Here is a 27,530-nt window from a genome sequence, read left to right on the forward strand (position 1 = left end):
GCCTCCTAAAGTGCAGGGATTACAGGCGTGAGCCACCATGCCCAGCCCTCTCAGCCCTTTTTTCCAAAAGTCCTTTTGCAGAAAAGAGTTAATACAGAAAGCCTGAAATTGCTATTCTTAGAAAGACCTGCTTGTAAGTTTGGCTCCTCGCTGGCATCTGGGAACACAGGGTTCAGGATGGTTCCCACCATTCCTTTATAAGAGTTAACTCATTGGTCTAAATTACCTGTGCAAAGGTGTTTATGCTAAACACTTGCTTTCCTTCTGAGTGCTGGAAATTTAGGTTTGTCTCAGGCAGACAGTGCTATATGGTCACCAGCCCCCAATAAAACCCCTGGACACGGGGGTTTCTAATAAATGTCCTTAGTAGGTAATACTTCACACTGGTTGTGGAATCTCTTATTGCTTGAGGAATGAAGCTTGTCCTGTGTGATATCACAGAGAAAGGACTCCTGGAATCTTGCACCTGATTTTCTCTTTGCCCCATGTGCCTTTTCCCTTTGCTGACTTTGCTTTATATCCTTTCACTGTGATAAATGATAGCTATGAATATGATTACATTTTGCATCTTATGAATCTCCTTAGTGAATCATCAAACCTCAGGGTGGTCTTGGGGGCCCCCAAAATAGACCTATACTTGCCAACCTAAGTAAATATGTAATAGACTGAACAGCAGAAGAAGTGAAGTAATATGTATGCCACTCCCTTTGTAAAACAGAAAGAAAATATTTCTATTTAAACATTTCCATATCTGCTTACATACAAATGAAAACAAAGACACTCACCAGATCAATTGTTTTGGCTCTTTGTTTGGATTCATCATCACACCAGGTTTCACACCACAGCCAGTCTTGAGGAAGAGACTTAATGGCGACTTGGTAAATCATATTATTGGGGAGATCCTACAGAAAAATGTGATTTAATCACAGACGTATGAAATTTAGAGTCAGAAGGAAAGAAGCTGAATGAAATAAGACATCAGTTAGACTGTAAACAGATCATAAAACATATGAAAATCTGAGATTTCTCTACACTTTTAAGCTTAAAATACCTAAGGTGATCCAATCATCTTGTGTCATGAATGAATCCATGCACTGGAATATACCTACATCTCTCCTAGACTCTTTCCCTGGGAACAAGGATGAAGAGGGAGGCATAGAAACCTACCATTCAATAATCCCCACAATGGACAGCCTCACTACCTCAATCTGCCTCTATTGCTCACATTATGCCTGCAATTACTGTTCATATCGGTCACCACCACGCTCTCTGGATTCTGAGGTGAATTTTCATCTCCCCATTGGAAACAATGATCCATGAATATTTTCCCATTTCTGTATGCTCAGAGCTCTCTAAGTAAAGATTGCTGGCATCTGGGTTAATGGATGTTTGACTGGCAAACTAGCCTAGTAAGTTAGAGACCTTTGGAGAGAATCAGACAAATCTTCCCCAGAGATATTTGTTTATATTCCAGGGGTAGAGTCCTTCCCTTCCTTTCCCTAGAGAAGATCTGCTTATATTCAAGAGCAAAGGCATGTTCCTCTCTCTCCAAGAGTATGAAGGGTACTTGTGCTGGTTGTCCTACATAAGCTCCAAGATTCACAATTTTAAGGTTCTTCTCTCAACATCCCTATTAAACATCACACTGAAAGTCCCAGCAAATGCAATAAGACAAGAAAAGGAAAGTGTATATAGATTGGGAAGGGAAAAAACCTGTCATTGTTTGTGGTAACAGGATTGTTTATGCAGAAAATCCCAAGAATCAAGGGAAAAAAACTTCTGGAACTGATAAGCAATTTTAGCAATGTTACAAGATACAAAGTTAATATACAAAAGTCAACTGCTTTTCTGTATACCAGCAATGAACAAACATAATTTGAAATTTAAGAAAACACACCATTTACATTAGCACCGAAAAAGAGAAATACTTAAATATAAATCTGATAAAATATGTTCCTCAACAAAATGAAAACTACAAAATTCTGAGGAAAGAAATCAAAGAACACTGAAATTCATGAAGAGATATTCTATGTTCACACATAGGAAGACTCCATAGTCAAGATATCAATTCTTCCCAGATTTATCTATAGACTTAACACAATCCCAATCAAAGGCTTAGCAAGTTATTTTGTGGAGACTGACCAACTGATTCTAAAGTTTAGGGAAAAAGGAAAAGATCCAGAATATCCAATACAATATTGAAGAATAAAGTCAGAGGGCTAACACTACCACACTTGAAGTCTTACTATAAAGTTACAGTAATCAAAACAGTGTGGTATTGGAAAAATAAGAGACAAATACATCAATGGAACACAATAAAGAACCCAGAAATAGAAAATTACCCATACTTTCTGATCATTTTTTTTTTGTAAACCTAAGACTGCTCTAAAAAAATAAAGTCCGTTATTCAAAGAAAGAAAAACCTTAACTGTTCCTTCTGACACCCTTAGTTCCTTGGAATCCCTTCCTTAAATAACCTGGCCTATCATATTATCTAAGCTACTAACTCAAATGGTTATATACTAGACCAAGTCTTCTATACTTTCAATTTCATGGTGCCACTCTCTGACCACCTCTTGATTTTTGGCTTACTCCACTGAGTACTCAGATATCAATATCCTTTGACTCCTTGGAACCTCCAATCAACTGATTCTACCATGATTTCACTGTCCCTCATTCCTTGATGTATTCACCCCTATATAGTTATTCTTTTGAATATACTCTCAACTGTCTTATTCTTCTCTCACTTAGTTGTACTTTCTTGACAAAGTCATAGTCCTGATTAAATCTCAATCTCTGTACCTGTTCTCATGGAACTCAACCTGGCTGAGTTCCATGAGTACAGGACACACACACACACTACCCCCCATGCTGACTGTTTTTTTCATTTTAACCTCATGAATAAAAATCTTAGGGGAACCTTAATTCTGTCAATTATATATATGGGTCTGCTCTGTTGTCACTTAGCTGATCTTTAGCTGATTATTTCACACACTGTCCTCATATCCTCCCCTAACCTCCATGTACCTAATAATCTACTTGCTGTCTCTATGAGTTTGTTTAGTCTGGACATATCACATAACTAAAATTATACATTAGAAAGTTTTTGTGTCTGGCTTCTGTCAGCACAATGTTGTCAAGGTCCATCCATGCTGTGACATATTTCAGTACTTCAATCCTTTTTACAGCCGAATAATATTCCATTGTATGAATTTACAACATTTGGCTTATTCATTTGTCAACCGATGGGCATTTGAGTTGTTTCCATTTTCCAGCTGTTATAAACAGTGCTTCTATAAACATTTGTACAAATTTTTGTTTGGACACATGTTTTCAACTCTCTTGGGTATATATCTAGGAGGGGAACTGCTGGGTCATACGTTAACTCTGTTTAACATTTTGATGACCTGTCAAACTGTTTTTGAACTTGGTACACTATTCTACATTCCAAATAGGAGCGTATCATGGTTCCATTTTCTCCATATCCTTGTCCACTCTTATTATTGTCAATCTTTTTTATTGTAGCTATCATAGCAAGTATGAAGTGGTATCTCATTGTGGTTTTGATTTGCTATTCCTAATGACAATGGCATTGAGCATCTTTTCATGTGTTTATTGGACATTTGTGTATCACAGAAGATATATCAATGGCTAGTAAACACATACAATGTCTATTTACATAGACATATTTCATATTTAAATGTCTAAATAAACATATTTCCCATTTAAATGTCTATTTAAATAGACATATTAAAATCTCTAAATAAACAGAATTAAATCTCTATTTAAAGACTTAAATGTACAACCTAAAACCATAAAAACCCTAGAAGAAAACCTAGGCAATACCATTCAGGACATAGGCATGGGCAAAGACTTCATGACTAAAATACCAAAAGCAACAGAAACAGAAGCCAAAATTGACAAATGGGATCTAATTAAACTAAAGAGCTTCTGCACAGCAAAAGAAACTACCATCAGAGTGAACAGGCAACCTACAGAATGGGAGAAAATTTTTGCAATCTATCCATCTGACAAAGGGCTAATATCCAGAATCTACAAGGAACTTAAACAAATTTACAAGAAAAAAACAACCCCATCAAAAAGTGGGCGAAGAATATGAACAGACGCTTCTCAAAAAAAGACACTTATGCGACCAACAAACATACGAAATAAACTTCATCACTGATCATTAGAGAAATGCAAATCAAAACCACAATGAGATACCATCTCATGCCAGTTAGAATGGTGATCATGAAAAAGTCTGGAAATAACAGATGCTGGCAAGGATGTGGAGAAATAGGAACACTTTTACACTGTTGGTGGGAGAGTACATTAGTTCAGCTGTTGTGAAAGACAGTGTGGCAATTCCTCAAGGATCTACAACCAGAAACACCATTTGACCCAGCAATCCCACTACTGGGTATATACCCAAAGGATGATAAATCACTCTACTATGAAGACACATGCACATGTATGTTTACTGCAGCACTATTTACAATAGCAAAGACTTGGAACCAACCCAAATGCCCATCAGTGACAGATTGGATAAAGAAAATGTGGCACATATACACCATGGAATACTATGCAGCTATAAAAAAGAATGAGCTCATGTCCTTTGCAGGATATGGATGAAGCTGGAAACCATCATCCTCAGCAAATTAACACAGGTACAGAAGACCAAATACCACATGTTCTCACTCATAAGTGGGAGTTGAACATTGAGAACACATGGACACAGGGAGGGGAACATCACCCACTGGGGCCTGTTGGAGGGCTGGGGGAAGGGGAGGGAGAGCATTAGGACAAATACCTAATGCATGTGGGGCTTAAAACCTAGATGACAGGTTGATAGGTGCAGCAAACCACCATGGCACATGTATACCTACGTAACAAACCTGCACGTTCACCACGTGTATCCTAGAACTTAGAGTAAAATAAAAAACATGGAAAATAAAAATAAAAATAAACATGTTTAAATGTCTATTTACATCCCTTGACCACTTTGTAAATTGGTTATTTTCCTTTGCTATTGAATTATGGGAGTTCTTGAGAGGTTGTTTGGAGGTTCTGGCAGGGCAGCACAGCTACTCATGTACCCTTGACTGAAGATTGGTCCTCCTCTATTGGGGATGGTCATCCTCTTCAACCCAGCATGCAGTTTCAGGAGGAACACACATGGAGCAGTGAGGGAGGAAGAGGACACCTGCATAGCCAGCCAGATCAGCTGAATCAACCCTGGTATCAATGGGGTGACAGATGTAGCAGCCAGATTGCCCTCACATCCTACAGGAGTTCTTTATATGTTCTGGATTTTAGTATCTTGTCAGACACATGATTTGCAAATATTTTGTCCCATTCTAAAAATTGTCTTTTCCCTTTCTTGTGTGCTTTAAAGCATACAAGTCTTTAAATTTTGATGCTAATTTATCTTTTTCTTTTATTGCTTGTGCTTTTGGTTTTATATCTTAAAAAACATTGCCTAATCCAAAGTCATAAAGATTTACACCTATGTTCACTTCTAAGAGTTTTATGGTTTTAGTTCTTACATTTAAATCTTTGATCCATTTTGAGTTAATTTTTATATATGATGTGAGGTAGGGGTCCAACTTCATTCTTTACAAGTGAATTTCCTGTTGTCTAGCATAGTTGTTAAAAAGACTATTCTTTCCCCATTAAATTATCTTGGAATGCTTGACAAAAATCAAATGAGAGTAGAGGCACAGGCTTATTTCTGAACTCTCAATTCTATTCTAGTGACTGATATGTCTAACCTTATGCCAGTACCACTACTGGGCATAAAGAATTTTACATATGTATATTTCTGTGAAACCATCACATAATTAACATAATTGAATATAGCTATCACCCTCAAGATTCCCTGTGTCCTTTTGCAATTGTTCCCTCCTATCCTTCCTCTATGCACTCAATCCAGTCCCCAGGTAAGCATGAACTGCTTTTTTCACCTTGGATTAGTTGCATTTTCTACAATTTCATATAAATAGGATTATATAATACAAATACTTTAGGTCTGACTTTTCATATAAATTATATATAAATCTATATACTTTTGGTATGGATCAGCATTGTTATTTTTAGAGTCATCCATGTTGTCTGTGTATAATTCATTCCTTTTTACTATTGAGTAGTATTACATTCTATGAATATACCGTATCTTTTTATCTATTCTCCTCTTGACAGATATTTGCAGTAGGCAGTTTCTGACATGGCTTCCAGTAATTCCTGACTTCTGGTATCCATTCTCTTGTGCAATTCCTTCTCCTGGTCTGGCTGGATCTAGTGACTACCTTCTAACAGACAGAATATGGCAAAACTAACGGGATGTCAATTCTGAGACTAGACTATAACAGACTGTGACTTCCATTTTGTTGGCATCCTCTCTTTCTCTGATTCTTCTCTCTTATGTTTGCCCTTACAGATAAGGCCATCTGCCAGAAACTGATGACTGCCTATAGTCACATCCAGCGAGGAAATTAGGCTTTCAGTATAATAGCTCTTGAAGAATAAACCCTGTCCACAACCATGTGAGTGACTTTGCCTAGCAGTCAAGTCTTTTGATTAGACTGCAGTGCCCGGGCTGACACAATGATTGCAGTCTTGAGAGACACAATGAAGCAGAACACCAAGCTAGGTCAGACCACAGAAACTGATCCACACAAACTGTTTGTTGTTTTAAGCTGCTACGTTTTGGGTAAGCTGTTATGCAGCAACAGGTAACAAATACAGGGGGGTTGTTTCTAGATTTTGGCTTTTATGAATAATGCTACTATGAGTATTTATGTACAAGTGTTTGTGTGGCCAGGTACTTTTATTTCTCTTGGGTAAATACCCTGAAGAATAATAACTAATCATATGGCAGGTTTAAGTTAAACTGTAAAAGAAATCGCCAAACTGATTTTCAAAATGGCTTAGCCATTTTACACTCATTTTCACAAGCAATGTATGTGAATTCTAGCAGCTATATATCCTTTCAACACTTGGTATGGTCAGTCTTTTTAATGTTAACCATTCTAATTGGTGTGTAGAGTTATTCACTGTAGTTTTAATTTGCATTTCCCTAATCACTAATGATGTTTAGCATCTTTTCATGGAATTATTGACACTTGATCATCTTCGGTGATGGGTCAATCTGATTCTTTAACAAATCAGATTACTTATTCTATTATTAATGAGTTTTGGGAGCTCTTTGTATATTTATCAATTTTTTCTTTTATGAATCATGCTTTTAGTATCATACCTAAAAAATCTCTGCTTAACTCAAGACCACAGAGACTTTCTCCTATCTTCTAAACATTTTATATTGTACCTTTGTCTATGATGTGTTTGGAATTAATTTTTACTTATGGCATATTAGGGTTTAGAGGTTTTTGGGGTTTTTTTTTTTGGCATAAGGATATCTAATTGTTCCAGCACTGTTTGCTGAAAAGACTATCCTTTCTCCACTGCATTATCTCTGCACCTTTGTCAAAAGTCAACAGGCCATATATGTGGGTCTATTTCTCGATTCTTTATTCTAATTCATGGATCAAATTGTCTATCTTTACACCAACACCAACCTATTTTGACTACAGCAGCTATATATTATGTCTTAAAACAAGGTGGTAAAAGTCTTTGAACTTTCTTATTTTTCAAAGTTGTTTTGGTGATTTTTATTATTTATTTTTAATTTTCAAATTATTTATTTTTTTGAGACAGAGTTTTGTTCTTGTCGCCCAGGCTGGAGTGCAATGGCGTGATCTCGGCTCACTGCAACCTCCACCTCCTGGGTTCAAGTGATTCTCCTGCCTCAGCCTCCCAAGTAGCTGGAATTACAGGTGCCAGCCACCATGCCCAGCTAATTTTTTATATTTTTAGTAGAGACAGAGTTTCACCATGTTGGCCAGGCTGGTCTTCAACTCCTGACCTCAAGTGATCCACCTGCCTCGGCCTCCCAAAGTGCTGGGATTACAGGCATGAGCCACCACGCCTTGCCTGTTTTGGCGATTTTAGGTCTATGGCATTCCATTTGAATTTTAGAATCAACTTCATTAATTTGTACAAGAAAGCCTAATAAATATAGAAAAAATAGTAATGTTTTTATTGGAATTGCATTAAATCTAGTGATTAATTTGGGGAGAAACCACATCTTAACAATATCCAATCTTCCAACCATGAACAAGGTATATCTCTCTAAATATTCAGCTGATTTTTAATCTCTCTTAGCAGTTTTGCAGTTTTCAATCTGTAAGTCTTAAGTCTGACCACAAAGTTTTTCATTTTTAAAATGCTACAGAAATGGTTATTTAATTTCAATTTTTAATTGTTATTGCTAGTATATAGAAATAGAATTGGATTTTCATAGTGATTTTGTATCTTGCAACTTTGTGACATGCAGTTATTAGTTCTAGCTTTTTGGTAGATTACATGAGGTTTTCTACCTAGATGATCACATTGATTGTCCCCCTTACCCGTCCAAGACAGCCAGTTTTACTTATTCCTTGCCAACCTGGATGCCTTTTATTTTTTTTTCTTGCCTTGCTGTACTAGGTATCTGTCTAGTACAATACTGAATAGGAAAGGTAAGAGTGGACATCTTTGCTGTGTTTCTGATCTTAGGGAGAAAGCATTCAGTCTTTGATTATTAAGTATGATGTTAGCTGTAGGTTTTTCATAGATGCCCTTTATCAGGATGAGGAAGTTCCCTTCCAGTTCTAGTGTGCTGAGAGTTTTAAATCACGAAAGGATACTGGAGCATATCAAATGCTCTTTTGCATATATTTAGCTGATCATGTATATATATGGATATGTATTTTAGTCTTTAATACTGTGAATTACATTGATTTTCTAATACTGAATCAATCTTGCATTCCTGGGATAAAGTTCATGTGGTCATGATTCATGATATAAGATCCTTTTTATATATTACTAAATTTGATTACTTAAAACTTTGTTAACAATTTTTACAACTTTTTTTTTTTGACAATTTTATGCTTTTTTTTTTTTTTTTACTTTTTTTTAAAATTATTATACTTTCGGTTTTAGGGTACATGTGCACAATGTGCAGGTTAGTTACATACGTATACATGTGCCATGCTGGTGTGCTGCACCCACCAACTCGTCATCCAGCATTAGGTGTATCTCCCAATGCTATCCCTCCCCCCCTCCCCCCACCCCACAACAGTCCCCGAAGTGTGATGTTCCCCTTCCTGTGTCCATGTGTTCCCATTGTTCAATTCCCACCTATGAGTGAGAATATGCGGTGTTTGGTTTTTTGTTCTTGCGATAGTTTACTGAGAATGATGATTTCCAATTTCATCCATGTCCCTACAAAGGACATGAACTCATCATTTTTTATGGCTGCATAGTATTCCATGGTGTATATGTGCCACATTTTCTTAATCCAGTCTATCATTGTTGGACATTTGGGTTGGTTCCAAGTCTTTGCTATTGTGAATAATGCCACAATAAACATACATGTGCATGTGTCTTTATAACAGCATGATTTATAGTCCTTTGGGTATATACCCAGTAATGGGATGGCTGGGTCAAATGGAATTTCTAGTTCTAGATCCCTGAGGAATCGCCACACTGACTTCCACAATGGTTGAACTAGTTTACAGTCCCACCAACAGTGTAAAAGTGTTCCTATTTCTCCACATCCTCTCCATCACCTGTTGTTTCCTGACTTTTTAATGATTGCCATTCTAACTGGTGTGAGATGGTATCCCATTGTGGTTTTGATTTGCATTTCTCTGATGGCCAGTGATGGTGAGCATTTTTTCATGTGTTTTTTGGCTGCATAAATGTCTTCTTTTGAGAAGTGTCTGTCCATGTCCTTCGCCCACTTTTTGATGGGGTTGTTTGTTTTTTTCTTGTAAATTTGTTGGAGTTCATTGTAGATTCTGGATATTAGCCCTTTGTCAGATGAGTAGGCTGCAAAAATTTTCTCCCATTTTGTACGTTGCCTGTTCACTCTGATGGTAGTTTCTTTTGCTGTGCAGAAGCTCTTTAGTTTAATTAGATCCCATTTGTCAATTTTGGCTTTTGTTGCCATTGCTTTTGGTGTTTTAGACATGAAGTCCTTGCCCATGCCTATGTCCTGAATGGTAATGCCTAGGTTTTCTTCTAGGGTTTTGATGGTTCTAGGTCTAACGTTTAAGTCTTTAATCCATCTTGAATTGATTTTTGTATAAGGTGTAAGGAAGGGATCCAGTTTCAGCTTTCTCCATATGGCTAGCCAGTTTTCCCAGCACCATTTATTAAATAGGGAATCCTTTCCCCATTGCTTGTTTTTCTCAGGTTTGTCAAAGATCAGATAGTTGTAGATATGTGGAGTTATTTCTGATGGCTCTGTTCTGTTCCATTGATCTATATCTCTGTTTTGGTACCAGTACCATGCTGTTTTGGTTACTGTAGCCTTGTAGTATAGTTTGAAATCAGGTAGTGTGATGCCTCCAGCTTTGTTCTTTTGGCTTAGGATTGACTTGGCGATGCGGGCTCTTTTTTGGTTCCAAATGAACTTTAAAGTAGTTTTTTCCAATTCTGTGAAGAAAGTCATTGGTAGCTTGATGGGGATGGCATTGAATCTGTAAATTACCTTGGGCAGTATGGCCATTTTCACAATGTTGATTCTTCCTACCCATGAGCATGGAATGTTCTTCCATTTGTTTGTGTCCTCTTTTATTTCCTTGAGCAGTGGTTTGTAGTTCTCCTTGAAGAGGTCCTTCACATCCCTTGTAAGTTGGATTCCTAAGTATTTTATTCTCTTTGAAGCAATTCTGAATGGGAGTTCACTCATGATTTGGCTCTGTTTGTCTGTTATTGGTGTATAAGAATGCTTGTGATTTTTGTACATTGATTTTGTATCCTGAGACTTTGCTGAAGTTGCTTATCAGCTTAAGGAGATTTTGGGCTGAGACAATGGGGTTTTCTAGATATACAATCATGTCATCTGCAAACAGGGACAATTTGACTTCATCTTTTCCTAATTGAATACCCTTGATTTCCTTCTCCTGCCTAATTGCCCTGGCCAGAACTTCCAACACTATGTTGAATAGAAGTGGTGAGAGAGGGCATCCCTGTCTTGTGCCAGTTTTCAAAGGGAATGCTTCCAGTTTTTGCCCATTCAGTATGATATTGGCTGTGGGTTTGTCATAGATAGCTCTTATTATTTTGAGATACGTCCCATCAATACCTAATTTATTGAGAGTTTTTAGCATGAAGGGTTGTTGAATTTTGTCAAAGGCCTTTTCTGCATGTATTGAGATAATCATGTGGTTTTTGTCTTTGGTTCTGTTTATATGCTGGATTACATTTATTGATTTGCATATATTGAACCAGCCTCGCATCCCAGGGATGAAGCCCACTTGATCATGGTGGATGAGCTTTTTGATGTGCTGCTGGATTCAGTTTGCCAGTATTTTATTGAGGATTTTTGCATCAATGTTCATCAAGGATATTGGTCTAAAATTCTCTTTTTTGGTTGTGTCTCTGCCTGGCTTTGGTATCAGGATGATGCTGGCCTCATAAAATGAGTTAGGGAGGATTCCCTCTTTTTCTATTGATTGGAATAGTTTCAGAAGGAATGGTACCAGTTCCTCCTTGTACCTCTGGTAGAATTCGGCTGTGAACCCATCTGGTCCTGGACTTTTTTTGGTTGGTAAGCTATTGATTATTGCCACAATTTCAGCTCCTGTTATTGGTCTATTCAGAGATTCAACTTCTTCCTGGTTTAGTCTTGGGAGGGTGTATGTGTTGAGGAATTTATCCATTTCGTCAAGATTTTCTAGTTTATTTGCGTAGAGGTGTTTGTAATATTCTCTGATGGTAGTTTGTATTTCTGTGGGATCAGTGGTGATATCCCCTTTATAATTTTTTATTGCATGTATTTGATTCCTCTCTCTTTTTTTCTTTATTAATCTTGCTAGCAGTCTATCAATTTTGTTGATCCTTTCCAAAAACCAGCTCCTGGATTCATTAATTTTTTGAAGGGTTTTTTGTGTCTCTATTTCCTTCAGTTCTGCTCTGATTTTAGTTATTTCTTGCCTTCTGCTAGCTTTTGAACGTGTTTGCTCTTGCTTTTCTAGTTCTCTTAATTGTGATGTTAGGGTGTCAATTTTGGATCTTTCCTGCTTTCTCTTATGGGCATTTAGTGCTATAAATTTCCCTCTACACACTGCTTTGAATGCATCCCAGAGATTCTGGTATGTTGTGTCTTTGTTCTCGTTGGTTTCAAAGAACATCTTTATTTCTGCCTTCATTTCGTTATGTACCCAGTAGTCATTCAGGAGCAGGTTGTTCAGTTTCCATGTAGTTGAGCGGTTTTGAGTGAGATTCTTAATCCTGAGTTCTAGCTTGATTGCACTGTGATCTGAGAGACAGTTTGTTATAATTTCTGTTCTTTTACATTTACTGAGGAGAGCTTTACTTCCAAGTATGTGGTCAATTTTGGAATAGGTGTGGTGTGGTGCTGAAAAAAATGTATATTCTGTTGATTTGGGGTGGAGAGTTCTGTAAATATCTATTAGGTTCGCTTGGTGCAGAGCTGAGTTCAATTTCTGGGTATCCTTGTTGACTTTCTGTTCCGTTGATCTGTCTAATGTTGACAGTGGGGTGTTAAAGTCTCCCATTATTAATGTGTGGGAGTCTAAGTCTCTTTGTAGGTTACTCAGGACTTGCTTTATGAATCTGGGTGCTCCTGTATTGGGTGCATATATATTTAGGATAGTTAGCTCTTCTTGTTGAATTGATCCCTTTACCATTATGTAATGGACTTCTTTGTCTTTTTTGATCTTTGTTGTTTTAAAGTCTGTTTTATCAGAGACTAGGATTGCAACCCCTGCCTTTTTTTGTTTTCCATTTGCTTGGTAGATCTTCCTCCATCCTTTTATTTTGAGCCTATGTGTGTCTCTGCACGTGAGATGGGTTTCCTGAATACAGCACACTGATGGGTCTTGAGTCTTTATCCAATTTGCCAGTCTGTGTCTTTTAATTGGAGCACTTAGTCCATTTACATTTAAAGTTAATATTGTTATGTGTGAATTGGATCCTGTCATTATGATGTTAGCTGGTTATTTTGCTCGTTAGTTGATGCAGTCTCTTCCTAGTCTCAATGGTCTTTACATTTTGGCATGATTTTGCAGCGGCTGGTACCGGTTGTGCCTTTCCACGTTTAGTGCTTCCTTCAGGAGCTCTTTTAGGGCAGGCCTGGTGGTGACAAAATCTCTCAGCATTTGCTTGTCTGTAAAGTATTTTATTTCTCCTTCACTTACGAAGCTTAGTTTGGCTGGATATGAAATTCTGGTTTGAAAATTCTTTAAGAATGTTGAATATTGGCCCCCACTCTCTTCTGACTTGTAGAGTTTCTGCCGAGAGATCCGCTGTTAGTCTGATGGGCTTCCCTTTGAGTGTAACCCGACCTTTCTCTCTGGCTGCCCTTAACATTTTTTCCTTCATTTCAACTTTGGTGAATCTGACAATTATGTGTCTTGGAGTTGCTCTTCTCAAGGAGTATCTTTGTGGCGTTCTCTGTATTTCCTGAATCTGAATGTTGGCCTGCCTTGCTAGATTGGGGAAGTTCTCCTGGATAATATCCTGCAGAGTGTTTTCCAACTTGGTTCCATTCTCCCTGTCACTTTCAGGTACACCAATCAGACGTAGATTTGGTATTTTCACATAGTCCCACATTTCTTGGAGGCTTTGCTCATTTCTTTTTATTCTTTTTTCTCTAAACTTCCCTTCTCGCTTCATTTCATTCAGTTCATCTTCCATGGCTGATACCCTTTCTTCCATTTGATCGCATCGGCTCCTGAGGCTTCTGCATTCTTCACGTAGTTCTCGAGCCTTGGCTTTCAGCTCCATCAGCTCCTTTAAGCACTTCTCTGTATTGGTTATTCTAGTTATACATTCTTCTAAATTTTTTTCAAAGTTTTCAACTTCTTTGCCTTTGGTTTGAATATCCTCCCGTAGCTCGGAGTAATTTGATCCTCTGAAGCCTTCTTCTCTCAGCTCGTCAAAGTCATTCTCCATCCAGCTGTTCCGTTGCTGGTGAGGAACTGCGTTCCTTTGGAGGAGGAGAGGTGCTCTGCTTTTTAGAGTTTCCAGTTTTTCTGCTCTGTTTTTTCCCCATCTTTGTGGTTTTATCTACTTTTGGTCTTTGATGATAGTGATGTACAGATGGGTTTTTGGTGTGGATGTCCTTTCTGTTAGTTTTCTTTCTAACAGACAGGACCCTCAGCTGCAGGTCTGTTGGAGTACCTGGCCGGCCGTGTGAGGTGTCAGTCTGCCCCTGCTGGGGGGTGCCTCCCAGTTAGGCTGCTTGGGGGTCAGGGGTCAGGGACCCACTTGAGGAGGCAGTCAGCCCATTCTCAGATCTCCAGCTGCATGCTGGGAGAACCACTGCTCTCCTCAAAGCTGTCAGACAGGGACATTTAAGTCTGCAGAGGTTACTGCTGTCCTTTTGTCTGTGCCCTGCCCCCAGAGGTGGAGCCTACAGAGGCAGGCAGGCCTCCTTGAGCTGTGGTGGGCTCCACCCAGTTCAAGCTTCCTGGCTGCTTTGTTTACCTAAGCTGCTTTGTTTACCTGGGCAATGGTGGGCGCCCCTCCCCCAGCCTCGCTGCCGCCTTGCTGTTTGATCTCAGACTGCTGTGCTAGCAATCAGCGAGACTCCGTGGGCGTAGGACCCTCTGAGCCAGGTGCGGGCTATAATCTCCTGGTACACCGTTTCCTAAGCCCGTTGCAAAAGCACAGTATTCGGGTGGGAGTGGCTCGATTTTCCAGGTGCCGTCTGTCACCCCTGGAAAGGGAACTCCCTGATCCCTTGCGCTTCCCTAGTGAGGCAATGCCTCGCCCCTGCTTCGGCTGGCGCACGGTGCACTCACCCACTGACCTGTGCCCACTGTCTGGCACTCCCTAGTGAGATGAACCCGGTACCTCAGATGGAAATGCAGAAATCACCCGTCTTCTGCGTCGCTCACGCTGGGAGCTGTAGGCCGGAGCTGTTCCTATTCGGCCATCTTGGCTCCTCCCCCCACAACTTTTCTTAAGAAATGCTTGTCTATAATTTTCCTTTCTTATAATATCTTTGGTCTTGATGTCAAGGGAATGCTGCCTCATAGAATGAGTTGAAAAATATTCCCTTCTCTTCAATTTTCTGGAAGAGTTTGTGTAAAACCGGTATTATTTCTTTCTTTGAAGTTTGATAGAATTCACTACTGAAGCTAGCTGGGCCTGGAGATTTAAACTACAAATTCCATTTCTTCAACTGATACAGGGTTATTCAGGTTACCTATTTCATGTTCTGACTTTTGGTGGTTTGTGTCTTTTAAGTAATTTGGCCACTTCATCAAAGTTGTTGAATGTATTACCAGAAAGTTCATTCTAATAGTCCCCTGATTATTCTTTCAGTATCTGTAGAAACTGTGTGCTGTCATGTCTCACATTTCTATATTGGTAATTTATGTCTTTTACCTTTTTTTTTTTCTGATCAGTCTAGATAGAGGTTCATTGGTTTTGTTGATTTGCTCAAAGAACCAGTTTAGGTTTCATTTTCAAAAATCTACAAAAATGTATCTTCTTTTTTTTTCATTTTACTGATTTCCATTCTAACCTTAATTATTCCTTTTTTCTGTTTAATTTTTTCTAAATTAAAAATTTTATTTTTTTAGAGCAGTTATTAGGTTCACAGCCAAATTAAGAGGAAGGCACAGAGATTTCCCATATACTCACTGTTCCCACACACGCATTACCTACTCCCCTATTATCCACACCCCCCACTGAAGTGATATGTTTGTTGCAATACATGAACCTACATTCACGCATTATACTCATTCAAAGTCTACAGTTTACATTAGGCTTCTTTCTTGGTGCTGTACATTCTACAGGTTTGGACAACTGTATAATGACATGTATCTACCACTATATATTTTCCCTGCCTAAAAATTCTCTGTGCTCCACCATATTCATCACTTGCCCCCTCCCTGCCACCAGACTCTGACAACCACTTATCTTTATACTGTCTCCAGAGTTTTGCTTTTTCCAGAATGTCATATAGTTAGAATACAGTATGTAATCTTTTCAGATTGGCTTCTTTCACTTAGTTATTATACATTTAAAGTTCTTCCTTGTCTTTTCATGGCTTAATAGCTCATTTCTTTTTAACTCTGAATAATATTCCATGGTCTGGATTTACCCATTTCTTTACCGATTCACCTACTAAAAGACATCTTGGTTGGCTGCATATTTTGGCAATTATAAATAAACGTATTATAAATATCTAGGTGCAGGTTTTTATGTAGCCATAAGTTTTCACTTTGAGTAAATTCCAAAAATTACAATGGCTAAATCGTATGGTAAGAGTTTGTTTAGTTTTATAAGTAACTGTCAAATTGTCTTCCAAAGCGACTATACCATTTTGTACTCTTCTCAGCAATCAACGCAAGTTCCTCTTGCTCCACATCTTCACTAGCCTTTGGTGTTGTCAGTATTCTGGATTTTGGCCTTCCTAATAGGTGTGTGGTGGTATCTTACTGTTGTTTAATTTGTGTATCCCTGATGATATATGATGTGTAGCATCTGCTCATATGCTTATATGTCATCTGTATATGTTCTTTGGTGAGGTGTCTGTTAAGGTCTTTGGTCCATTTCTAAATTTGGTTTGTTTTCTGATTGTTGAGTCTTTAGAGTTCTTTGCATTTTTTTGGATAACACTCCTTTATCAGATGCATCTTTTACAAATATATTTTTGCCAAAAAAACTTTTCTTTCTCTTGTTATTGTCTTTTGCAGAGCAGAAGTTTTTAATTTCAGTGAAGTCCAGCTTATCAGTTATTACTTTCATGGATCATGACTTTGGTGTTATATCTAAAAAGTTATTGACATACCCAAGGCCATCTAGGTTTTCTCCTATATTATCTTCCAGGAGTTTTGCATTTTGTGTTTTACATTCAAGTCTATAAACCATTTTGAGTTAATTTTTCTGAAGGGTGTAAGATCTGTGTCTAGATTCATTTTTTTCTTATGAGATGTTCAGTTGTTCCAGTGACATTTGTTGAAAATACTATCTTTGCTCTATCTTTGTTCCTCTGTCAAAGATTGGGTGACTATATTTATGTGGGTTTATTTCTGGGCTCTCTATTGTTCCATTGATCTATTTTTCTATTCTTTTGCCAACATACTGTCTTGATTACTACAGCTTTACAGTGAAATAAGTCTGGTATTGCTAGTCTTCTGACTTTCTTCTTTTTCAATATTGTGTTGGTTATCCCAGGTCTTTTCCTTTTCTATATAAACTTTAAAATCAGTAGGTTGACAATCATAAAACAACTTGCTAGGACTTTGATTGGAATTGTGTGGAATCTATAAATTGATCTGGGAAGAATTTATCAATTTAGTCTTGAGCAATTTAGTCTTCCTATCCATAAACAGGGAATACCTCTTCATGTATTTCAGTGTTCTTGAATTTCTTTCATTAGAATTTTACAGTTTTCCTCATGGAGAGAAATATTTATTAGATTTATACTTAAATATTATTTTGGTGCTAATTTAAATGACACTGTGTTTTTAATTTTAAATTCCACTTGTTTATTGTTGGAATACAGAAAAATGACTTTTTCTTTGTCATATAGATTATATTCTTAAATCTATATCAGGCAATGTGCAAAGATCCCTACACAAATGATATTACTAAAAATAAAATACAACCCTAAAAATGTATATTATAAACATAAGGGAATAATATTAATATACTTAAAAAATTTATCTTACGGCCAGGGGCGGTAGCTCACGCCTGTAATCCTAGAACTTTGGGAGGCCAAGGCAGGTGGATCACGAGTTCAGGAGATCGAGACCATCCTGGCTAACATGGTGAAACCCAGTCTCTACTAAAAAATACAAAAAGTTAGCTGGGCATGGTGGCGGACGCCTGGAGTCCCAGCTACTCAGGAGGCTGAGGCAGGAGAATGGCGTGAACCCAGGAGGCGGAGCTTGCAGTGAGCCGAGATAGCACCACTGCACTCCAGCCTGGGCGACAGAGCGAGACTCAGTCTCAAAAAAAAAAAAAAAAAATTATTATCTTATGCAAAATAGCATTTAATTTTTTATAAATAACTTTATTATACTTATTCTTTATTTCAGACACCTGATCTAAGCCCACAGACTTTGTAATCAGTCTTTTGCTCCAGGTTAATTAATTAATTAAACTTTTATTTTTGGTTCAGGGGTACATGTGCAAGTTTGCTATATCAGTAAATTGAATGTCATGGGGGTTTAGTGTACAAATTATTTTGTCACCCAGGTAGTAAGCATAGTACCTGATAGGTAGTAAAAATGACTAACTTTTATATATTAATCTTTTATATATTAATTTATACTTTTATATATTAATTATATATTAACCTTTGACCTTGCTATAATCCCTTATTGGTACACTGTTTTTTGGGTTTTTTTGGTCATTTTTTTGGATTGTCTAGGCATTTGCAAACAAAGGCAGTTTTATTTCTTCCTTCCCAATTTGTATACCTTTTATTTCCTTTTCTTGTCTTATTGCATTAGCCAAGACCTTACTTTGGTTTTAACTGTTCTTTTTTCCCTAGTTTCTAGGTAGAAGATGAGGTTGAGACCTTTTTTCTTTCCTAAAGGAAGTTCTTAGTGCTATAAATTTATTTCTAAGAACTATTTTAGCTGCTTATGAATATATTCCAACCACAGGCTACTTTTCTTTCTGCACAAACTGAATAATGAGGTACATGAATGTAGAAAGAAATGTAGTCTATAGTTGGAGTATATTCATAAGAAGTGGTGAATGGCTTGACCAATTGGTCAGAGGCCAAGAAACAGAAAGATAGGAAGATTAAGGGCAAGAAATTTTGGGGTAGAGGCTTCTGGATGAGCCTATGGGATTGGCATAAACTGTCAGGATCTTTGGATACTTCATGTTAAACAGCCACCAGAAAGCATTCAACACAGAATCAGCACTAAATAACTAGGCAGTCAAAATTATGTGGTTTGTGGAAGTCGGCTAGCCTTGATCATAGGCTACTCCAATGACACAATGGGCACACGAATGGAGTAGACATGCTGGCAGAGATGGAGACTGTGTACAGGCCCAACAGCATGAGCTCCTACTTACCCAGGCTCATCTAGCTCTTAGAGCTGCCAACAGCAGAGGTAAACACTGAGCTTCTAATATAGCACTTACACTTTGCAAAGACCAGCTGTTTGATGGTAATTTGGCTACACTAGATGTCCTTTATATAGATTCTTCTGGACTGACCTATACACATATTCTACGTATGGGTTTGCCTTTCTTGCTCACAGAAACTTAGCACCATTACCCAAGGATTTACAGTTATCTACTGACAAAGGATTCTATATAATATTGTATTACACCAGGAAAAGAGTTGTCTCACCCAAAGTCACCCCCTTACCTGGGGCAGCCCATATCCAATGACTGGTTGATATGAAGGAATAAAGACTTGTCCAAACCTGTGCAAACTATGAAGGACCATCTCAGCTTCAGAGCTCCCTGTGGGGTCAGTCAACTGAGGTCTTAATTGAATTTGTAAAGTTTCCCCAATTCCATTTCCTTCCTTCCTCCACAGTTGTTGGTCCTGAGAGTACTTCCTAATAAACTTCCTAATTTCCATGTTAGAATTAGGTGGCTTCCTGAGTAATCCAACCTGTAACAGGCAGCTAAGTGGTATTTGCTGATGGAGGGAATGGTGGAAGAGGAACAGAACTTGAGTTCTTGACTTTTTAATTTGAGATAAGTTTTGGGCATTAATGTGGCAATGGCAGTAGAGTTAATATAGGAGTTGGGAATTCAAGGGAAAGCTAAGAGCCAGAGATAACATTTGGGAACTATTAACAGAAAGATATAAATTGAAACCATGATTGGCTGAAAGACTGCTGCTAAAGATAGTATGGAGTGAGAAGTGGGTCAAGGCAGAGATGTAGAGAATAGCAACATTTAAAGGAAAAGTAGAGAAAAAGTAGTTCACCAATAAAATTGTGGTGGGAAAGCCAGGGATGTCAAAGAAGAACCAGCAAGGTCTGACATGGAAGCCAATAGAGAGTCAAGAGAGTGTCAAGAAAGGAGAGGATGAAAACATCCATGCTGCAAAGAGGCACATAAAAACAAACAAGAAGTGCTCACTACACATTTTTACCTAAGAAAAAAGATATTTTGATTTTGCTGAGAAGTGTTAAGTGGATTGGAGGGAGTGGGAGCCAAACTACATTTGAGTAAGGACAATCATCCCCAAAATGTGGTAATGTAGTACTGGGAGAACACCTCGGACAGTTCCTGAACTGCTTGAAAAATGAATCCTTTCTTCAGTTGTCCATAGGCAGGTAACAGGCAACTTCATAGACTTCCATTCACATGTAAGACTAAGAATTCCTTATAAATACATTGGTAAAATTATTAAGAATTACCAAAAATGTATTCATAATCGAAATCTGGCATGTTATTGAGGGTTACAGAGGACCCTAAGTCAGTTTTCTACTAACTGGCAATAGTGAAGAGACCCTATTTTGTATGTAAACACATATATATTTGAAGATCTCCCAATTTTCAAGAATGATTAAAAAAATCAACTCCTTACCAATGTGGTCTTGAATAACTCATTCATATTTTGACATATAATTTCCCACTTACTAGATTTTTAAACAAAGGGACTAAGCTTTCTACATTATCTGGAGCCTCTGTTAACTCTTTTCCTTCATTTTTACTTTATTCCCCGCATCTTTATCCCAACCATACTGACTTTTTTGCTATTCCTCAAACACGGAAGGCCTACTCCCACCTTGGGACATTTGCATCAGATATTCTCTTTGGCCTGCATCTGCGTCAGCTTTTATGCCTCCATCTAAAATTCACTCAAAAGTCATCTTCATAGGGACATATGGCCACCCAATTTATACCTGCAAGCCCCAGCCCCTATTCAGTATTCTGAACTCTCTATCATGCTTTCATGTATTTTTTCTCCAAAACATTTATCTTTAAATATTATTTTTAAATTTTATTTTTCTACTAGAATGAAAATATGAGCTAAAGAAATCTTGTTTTTGTTTTCTGATGTCTGAAGTCTTAGGAGAATATCCGGCACATAGCAGGTATTCAACAGATGAATGAATGAATAAACATGCATGGTTGTGATAAAAGTAAGAAAAAAAGAGTCTTTTGCTTCTGCTAAAAGACTACAGAGTCTTTTGCTTCTGCTTAGATTATCTAAAATGTTTCAGATGCAATAATGAGGAAATTGATAGGATATTAGGAAAATAGTGCTTGTGAGGTGAAAGAAAATGTTAAGACAATATCAGGGTGGGGGTGCACTGGATGAAGGGAGTTTGTCTTAAAGATCAGAGAGAGAGACTTAAGCATGTTTACACAATGATGGAAGAGAGTAAGAAAAAAGAGGGTGATATGGTTTGGCTGTGTCCCCATCTAAATCTCATCATAAATGGTAATTCCCATAATCTCCACCTGTTGTGGGAGGGACCAGGTAGAGATAATTGACTCATGGGGGTGGTTTCCCCCATCCTGTTCTCTTGACAGTGAGTGGGTTCTCATGAGATCTGATGGTTTTAAGAGAGGCTTCCCCCTTCACTGAGCACTCATTCTCTCTCCTGCCACCATGTGAAGAAGGACGTGTTTGCTTCCCCTTCTGCCATGATTGTAAGTTTTCTGAGGCCTCCCCAGCCATGCAGAACTGTGAGTCAATTAAACCTCTTTCCTTTATAAATTACCCAGTCTTGGGTATATCTTTATTAGCAATGAGAACGGACTAATACAGAGGGTAACTCAAACAGGGCATAATAAAGTAGAAAGAAGAGGTTTGAGAATGGAAAAGTGAGGATAAAATACTATTAGTTTTGAAAATGTTGAGCTTGAGGTGAAAAAATTATGTATAAGTAGAGATATCCAATAGATAATTACATAAACAGCAGTAAACTAAGAAAAAAGCTCAAAATATAAGACTTCAAAGTTTATGAGCATGGAGTTGGAACAGTCTATCTACACACACTCAAAATTATTCTGTTAACATTTTACTTACCTGATCTAGGTTTGAAAGACTGTTTGGATCTTGACTGAGAGCTTGGTACTGGCTCCTGAGCCTGTCACCTGCTCCAATTCTCCTGAACTTCTTGAGATCCACTACATATAAAGCACTGCAAAAATGAATTACTTCTTGATAGCCTATGTTGTTTATGTAGCTTTAGTTTTACTTTCCTCCAATGAATGTCTACAGTGACGGTATTAACTACAGATATCGTAGGATCTAATAACCATTAATCCTTTCATAAATTTGCTCCTAATATCTAATACTGTTTCCCAGGAGTTTTAAGTTTGTTTTAATTTTGGTAGAACCCATAATCTTTTAGGGTCACCCCAAGCTTTTCCAAGTTGTCATGAAACTCATGGCCTTACAAAAGGCCATGAGGCTTTGAAGATATAATCTTAATTTTATTTCACAAACCAAGTTTAAATCTTCTGGAGTAGTTAGGAGCCATATTACTTGGGTTTAACTCCTTAGCTCAGTTATATACTAGAAGGGTAAGCCTGGGCAAATTACATAAATGCTGTATGCCTCAGTTTCCACATCTACAAAATGGAGATAATAACAGTATCTCAAAAGAGTGTCATAAAGATTTTATGACTTAATATATGTAAAGGCTTACAAGAGTGACTGGCATGAAATGAACAATATGTAATTGGTTGCTTTTATTGTGTAATTTTTAAGAAAACTGAAAGTTGTAATTCAATACATTATTTATTTACTAAATGGTAAGGGTCTGACTTTTCTTACCTGATATGGTATTTCCGTCTTAAAAGATGTGATGCCCAGTATCCTGTTTTCCAGAAACGATATCCATCCATTTCCCTGCGGCTATCACAAAATGGAGTATACCCATAAGGAGCTCCATCCAGATCGAAATCTCGAAGTTCTTTTAGATCATGTCTCACAATCTAAATAATTAGAATAGACTGTCTGATAAAGACTGTAAAATAACATAAGCCCTTTTTTATGGGAATCTCAAATCATTATTACTCTACTACAGAAATCCAAAGAGCTGTATTTTCCTCACAGTGCTTTCATGTAATATGAATTTATTGAATTTAACATTTATTCCTCTTGTCCTTACAGGTTAAAGGTAAACTAAAATTTATATTCCTAGTCTTTAAGACAGTGGTCTTACTCACCAACAAGAATATTTTGTTATGTCATTTATAAACAAGTCATTTTACGAATCAGACATTTGGGGAAGGGGTTAAATATTATATAAGTGCAGAGCTCTTAGTTTCTCAATGTATGAATAACAAAATCATTCCATGCCAAATCTCCATTATTGTATATTTGCAAATGTTAAGTTTGAATCATAAAGAAAAATCTCCCAATTATTCTAAATAGCTTGAATAAAATAATATCAATGTTATTTTTTAATATGCTCAAGCCTTCTAGAAAAATATTAGTGTACACATTGAAAGAAAGGTAGGAGAAAGAATCATATTAGATATTATGTGTGGGGCTCAGATGGGAGGATTGCTTGAGGCCAGAAGTTTGAGACCAGCCTGGGCAACACAGTGAGACCCTGTTTGTACAAAAAAAAAAAAAAAAAAAAAATTAGCCAGGCGTGGTGGTGTGCATCTGGAGTTCCAGCTCCTAGGATGCGGAGGTGGGAGGATGGCTCGAACGCAGGAGTCTGAGGCTACAGTAAGCTATGACTGTGCCACTGCACTCCAGCCTGGATGACAGAGTGAGACCCTGTCTCTTAAAAGAAAAAAAAAAGTGTGTTTAGACATGCTATTTTCTTAGTTTTCATTGTAATGTTTCATATTTATCAATTTGGAATAGAGTACAAAAATAATAAGAGTTTAGAATATGAGTAAATTCTAATACAGGACTTGAAATATATTTTTTGTTCCACATAAATTCTAACTTATCCATTTAATTTATGTTTTCATGTACATATTACTTTTTTCTTAGAAATTCTGTGTATTTTCAATTTTTTTTTTCCCACTAATGATTGAAAAGCAATGCAAGGAGGGAAAAAGGAAAAGCCATAATTTTTGGACATATAAATTTTGAAAGCAGAGGGCCTTGGTTGTTTTTTTTTTTGGCCAAATTTATTTCATTTTTAGAGATAGGGTCTCACTCTGTCACTCAGGCTGGAGTGCAGTGGCATGATTGTATCTCACTGTGACCTCTAATTCCTGGGCTCAAACTTTCCTCCCCACCTCAGCCTCCAAAAGTGCTGAGACTACAGGCATAAGTTGGCCAAATTTAAAATGCTCTTTTCCTTAAGTGATAGAGTGATGAGAACTTGGTTATTGGTTGAATGCGAAAGAATGCTGTTGAAGGTGGAAGAATGAGAGTTGTATGTAACTGCTAGCTGTTCTAGCAAGAAGAAATTCCTAGATTTAAACAAATATCAGCTCATAATTTACAGGAATTCATTAACTACTCTTATTATGACTAATATAAGTATTTGTTTTAGTTCTCAAACGTAAAAAACTACTACTTTAGAGAGAAAACTTCCATGTCCTAAATAATAAATGGTACTTCTTACAATACCTTCAATTTTCCCCTGGAATTCTGACTTTTTGTTTTTAAAGATACTTTGCTTATATATCACAATCATATCTTAAGCACTGTAATGAAGATAATAAACATGAGCAACATGAATTAATCTCTATATTAAGACAGAAGTGTAAAAAATGTTTGCGTATTGCTAAAAATAGTAGTTAATCTTATTACCTGGTCAGCATCAACAAAAATGATTTTGTCCAATGCTAGTGGGAAAAGAACATCAAGGAAAAGAATTTTGTAACCCCAAATAATCCTCTGTCTTTCAGTCTGTTGACGAAGCCAACGGGGCCACCTATATTGAACTAGTTCATATCGGAATCCATACTCTTTAGCCATGTGAGGAATTACTTCCTAAAAACACACACACAAAATCAAACAATATGTTCAAGAGAAAGTAGTTTTGTTTTAGAGAAAAAAAAAAACATTAAAAAGATAAAGTTTCCTATAAATTGTTATAAACTAATAGGCAAGATGTCTAAATACTACTTCTATAACACACTTATTAATGAGAAATATTAAAATGCTAACAAATATGAAAACACAAGTATAAATAAAACTATATAATTTAATGTCATTAAAAATAAGTGCACTATATTATTTAACAAACTTATTAATGGAAGATAAATGTTCCCATACTTTTATTGTTAACATCTGACTTGAGAAAACTGACTTAAAAAAAAGCCTCTGGATCTTGGAACACCTACATATCAAATAGTTCATGTATATGTCAACAGGTTGGTTGGTCAGAGATGTAAAGATGAAGAAAGGATACAAAAAACACAAAATAAATTCTAAGCTGATAAATTAGATTCTATACAGGAGCTTCATGTTTGAGATATATCATTATTTAATTCAAGGATTAAAAATACGAAGTAGTGATTATGGTCTGAATATTTCATATTTGACTCAGTATCTTATAGGCTTAGAAGTAGCTTATTCCCTGTTTAAAGCAGAAGCAGTTAATGAAATATACTGTGGGCTAAATTTAGTTCAAGAGCTCAAATATTGAGAGAGAGGATGAAAACGGAATTGCAAAAGATGAATTAATAAATATAGAATTTGAGTTTTACCACTTGATTCTTACTTGAAACTAGTTTCTGGTTATATGTTTAATTTTTTTCTCTGACTTTGTAAGAACAATGTAGATTTAAAATATGTTTTTTTAAATGCAAGAAGCACCAATTTTATCTGTGAAATCTTGAAAGGGGTACAACAGCTGCCAGGAGTCATTGTTTTGGTTTCAAAATAAAATAAAATAAAACATTCAGATAAAATAAAAAGAATATTTTTTCTTCATTAAATATGTGTTCAAATATTCACTGAAAAAGGCACTGTTCCAGGATCTAAGGGTACATTAGTGAACAAAAGAAATACAAATTATGATCTTCATGAGGCTTGTATTTTAGAGGAAGTAGGTAGAAATAAACTATTAAGTTATCTACAGAAAAAAGTGCTATGAAGAAAAATTAAAAGGGAGAGGGAATTATAGTTTGCATAGTGCTGTCAGAAAATAATTATGCCTAAGTATGTATAATTTTAGCAAATATTTGAATGAAGAGAGGAGATTTGACTTTTCTAAACTGGTAGGAACAAATCTAAAGTAGCTAGCGGCTTCTGTATCTGGCTGCTGATTTACACAGATGTTTGAGTTTGTAAAAATCCAAAGCTAAATTTCATGATTTGTGCACTTTTCTGAGTATATGTTATATTTCACTAAGAAGTTTTCAAAAGAAAAATTTTGAAAGAAAGAAACACATCACAAAAAGAAGGAAAATACTACTTCAGACACAGTATTTCTTTTGGCCATGCAGTGGAACAAGACTTTCTAATCCAGACATAGCACCATTGTTCTGATGAATAATATCTTTTCCTGCTAAGAGAATCTTTAGATTTTTCTATCTCAGTTTATTTGGGTTAAATACTCCCTTATTCAGTGTCTGACTACAGGAAAGCATGTTAAAAAATTAGTAGAAAAATAGTATAACTTCTTATCTATATTTATGGGTTCTTTTTCTGTTTTGTTTTTTTTTTTCCTACTGTCAAATGAGCATAGGAGGAGACACTGTTGGTGGTGGAGGGCAAATGGGCTGTTACATAAGGTTAAGCACCTGAGGTCTGAATGCCTAGGTTCAAATCTCAGCTGTTTCTAATTAGCTGTTTCATCTCAGGCCTATGCTATAAAGGATGATTCTTGCTCAAAGAAAGGTATGGCCCTTCACCCTATTTCCCAGGAAATATCCCCTACCCTGGCCCTTCACCCTATCCCCCAGGAAATATCCTCTACCCTTGGAATTTCCCAACTAATAAGAATGTCTATGTTTACCTGCAGATCTTGGACCACACTAGATATTGTATGCTAATGATGTTATTTGTAGTGAGGACCTTGGGCCACAAAGCATCAGTTCAACATCTGAAGGGGTTAGAGGCTAAGGTTAGTCATGCAGGCTGTTAGCCAAGTCCACACAGCTGACCCTCAATAAAAACTCTGCACCACAAAGTTTGAATGAGCTTCCCTGGTTGGCAGTACTCCATGAGTACCCTCACACACTGTTGCTGGAAGAAATAAGTGCTATCCACTGTGAGGGGATTCTACTGGGGTGTCTGGTCTCCCCAGACCCTACCCTAAGCATCTCTTCCTTTTGCTGATTTTATTTGTGTCCTTTTGCTATAAAAACTAACTGTGAGCACAGCTGTTTTTTTGGAGTTATATAAATCCTTATAGTAAGTTATTGAATCTAAAAGTGGTCTCAGGTACCTCTCAACTGTGCGAGCTAGTTATATAACTTTTGAATCTTGGTTTTCTTATCACGTGGGATTGTTATGAAAAACAATTGAATAACGTCAGTTAAACACTTGGCATCATGCCTAGAAATATTAAGGAATAAAAGCATGCTTGGCTAGTTTTACTTCTGTTTTCCCACTGCTTTTGGTCTAGAAAAAACAA

General features: G+C 37.0%; 1 protein-coding gene across 3 annotated transcripts in view; it reads right to left on the minus strand.

Moving 5' to 3' along the window:
- UGGT2 (UDP-glucose glycoprotein glucosyltransferase 2) overlaps positions 1-27,530 on the minus strand; it is a 274,645-nt gene that overhangs the window by 34,831 nt on the left and 212,284 nt on the right. For 2 of the 3 annotated variants that reach the window (XM_054447364.2, XM_063651063.1), the window contains 4 exons: positions 24,755-24,937; positions 22,805-22,965; positions 22,052-22,166; positions 786-902 (listed from right to left, as the gene is read on the minus strand). In XM_054447364.2, coding sequence (XP_054303339.2) covers positions 786-902; positions 22,052-22,166; positions 22,805-22,965; positions 24,755-24,937 — 576 coding nt within the window. The remainder of the gene's footprint in view (positions 1-785; positions 903-22,051; positions 22,167-22,804; positions 22,966-24,754; positions 24,938-27,530) is intronic. The other variant, XR_008493479.2, reaches the window with a different exon arrangement.

The sequence above is a fragment of the Pongo pygmaeus genome, chromosome 14 (genome assembly GCF_028885625.2).
Source record: "Pongo pygmaeus isolate AG05252 chromosome 14, NHGRI_mPonPyg2-v2.0_pri, whole genome shotgun sequence".
Lineage (NCBI taxonomy): Eukaryota > Metazoa > Chordata > Mammalia > Primates > Hominidae > Pongo > Pongo pygmaeus.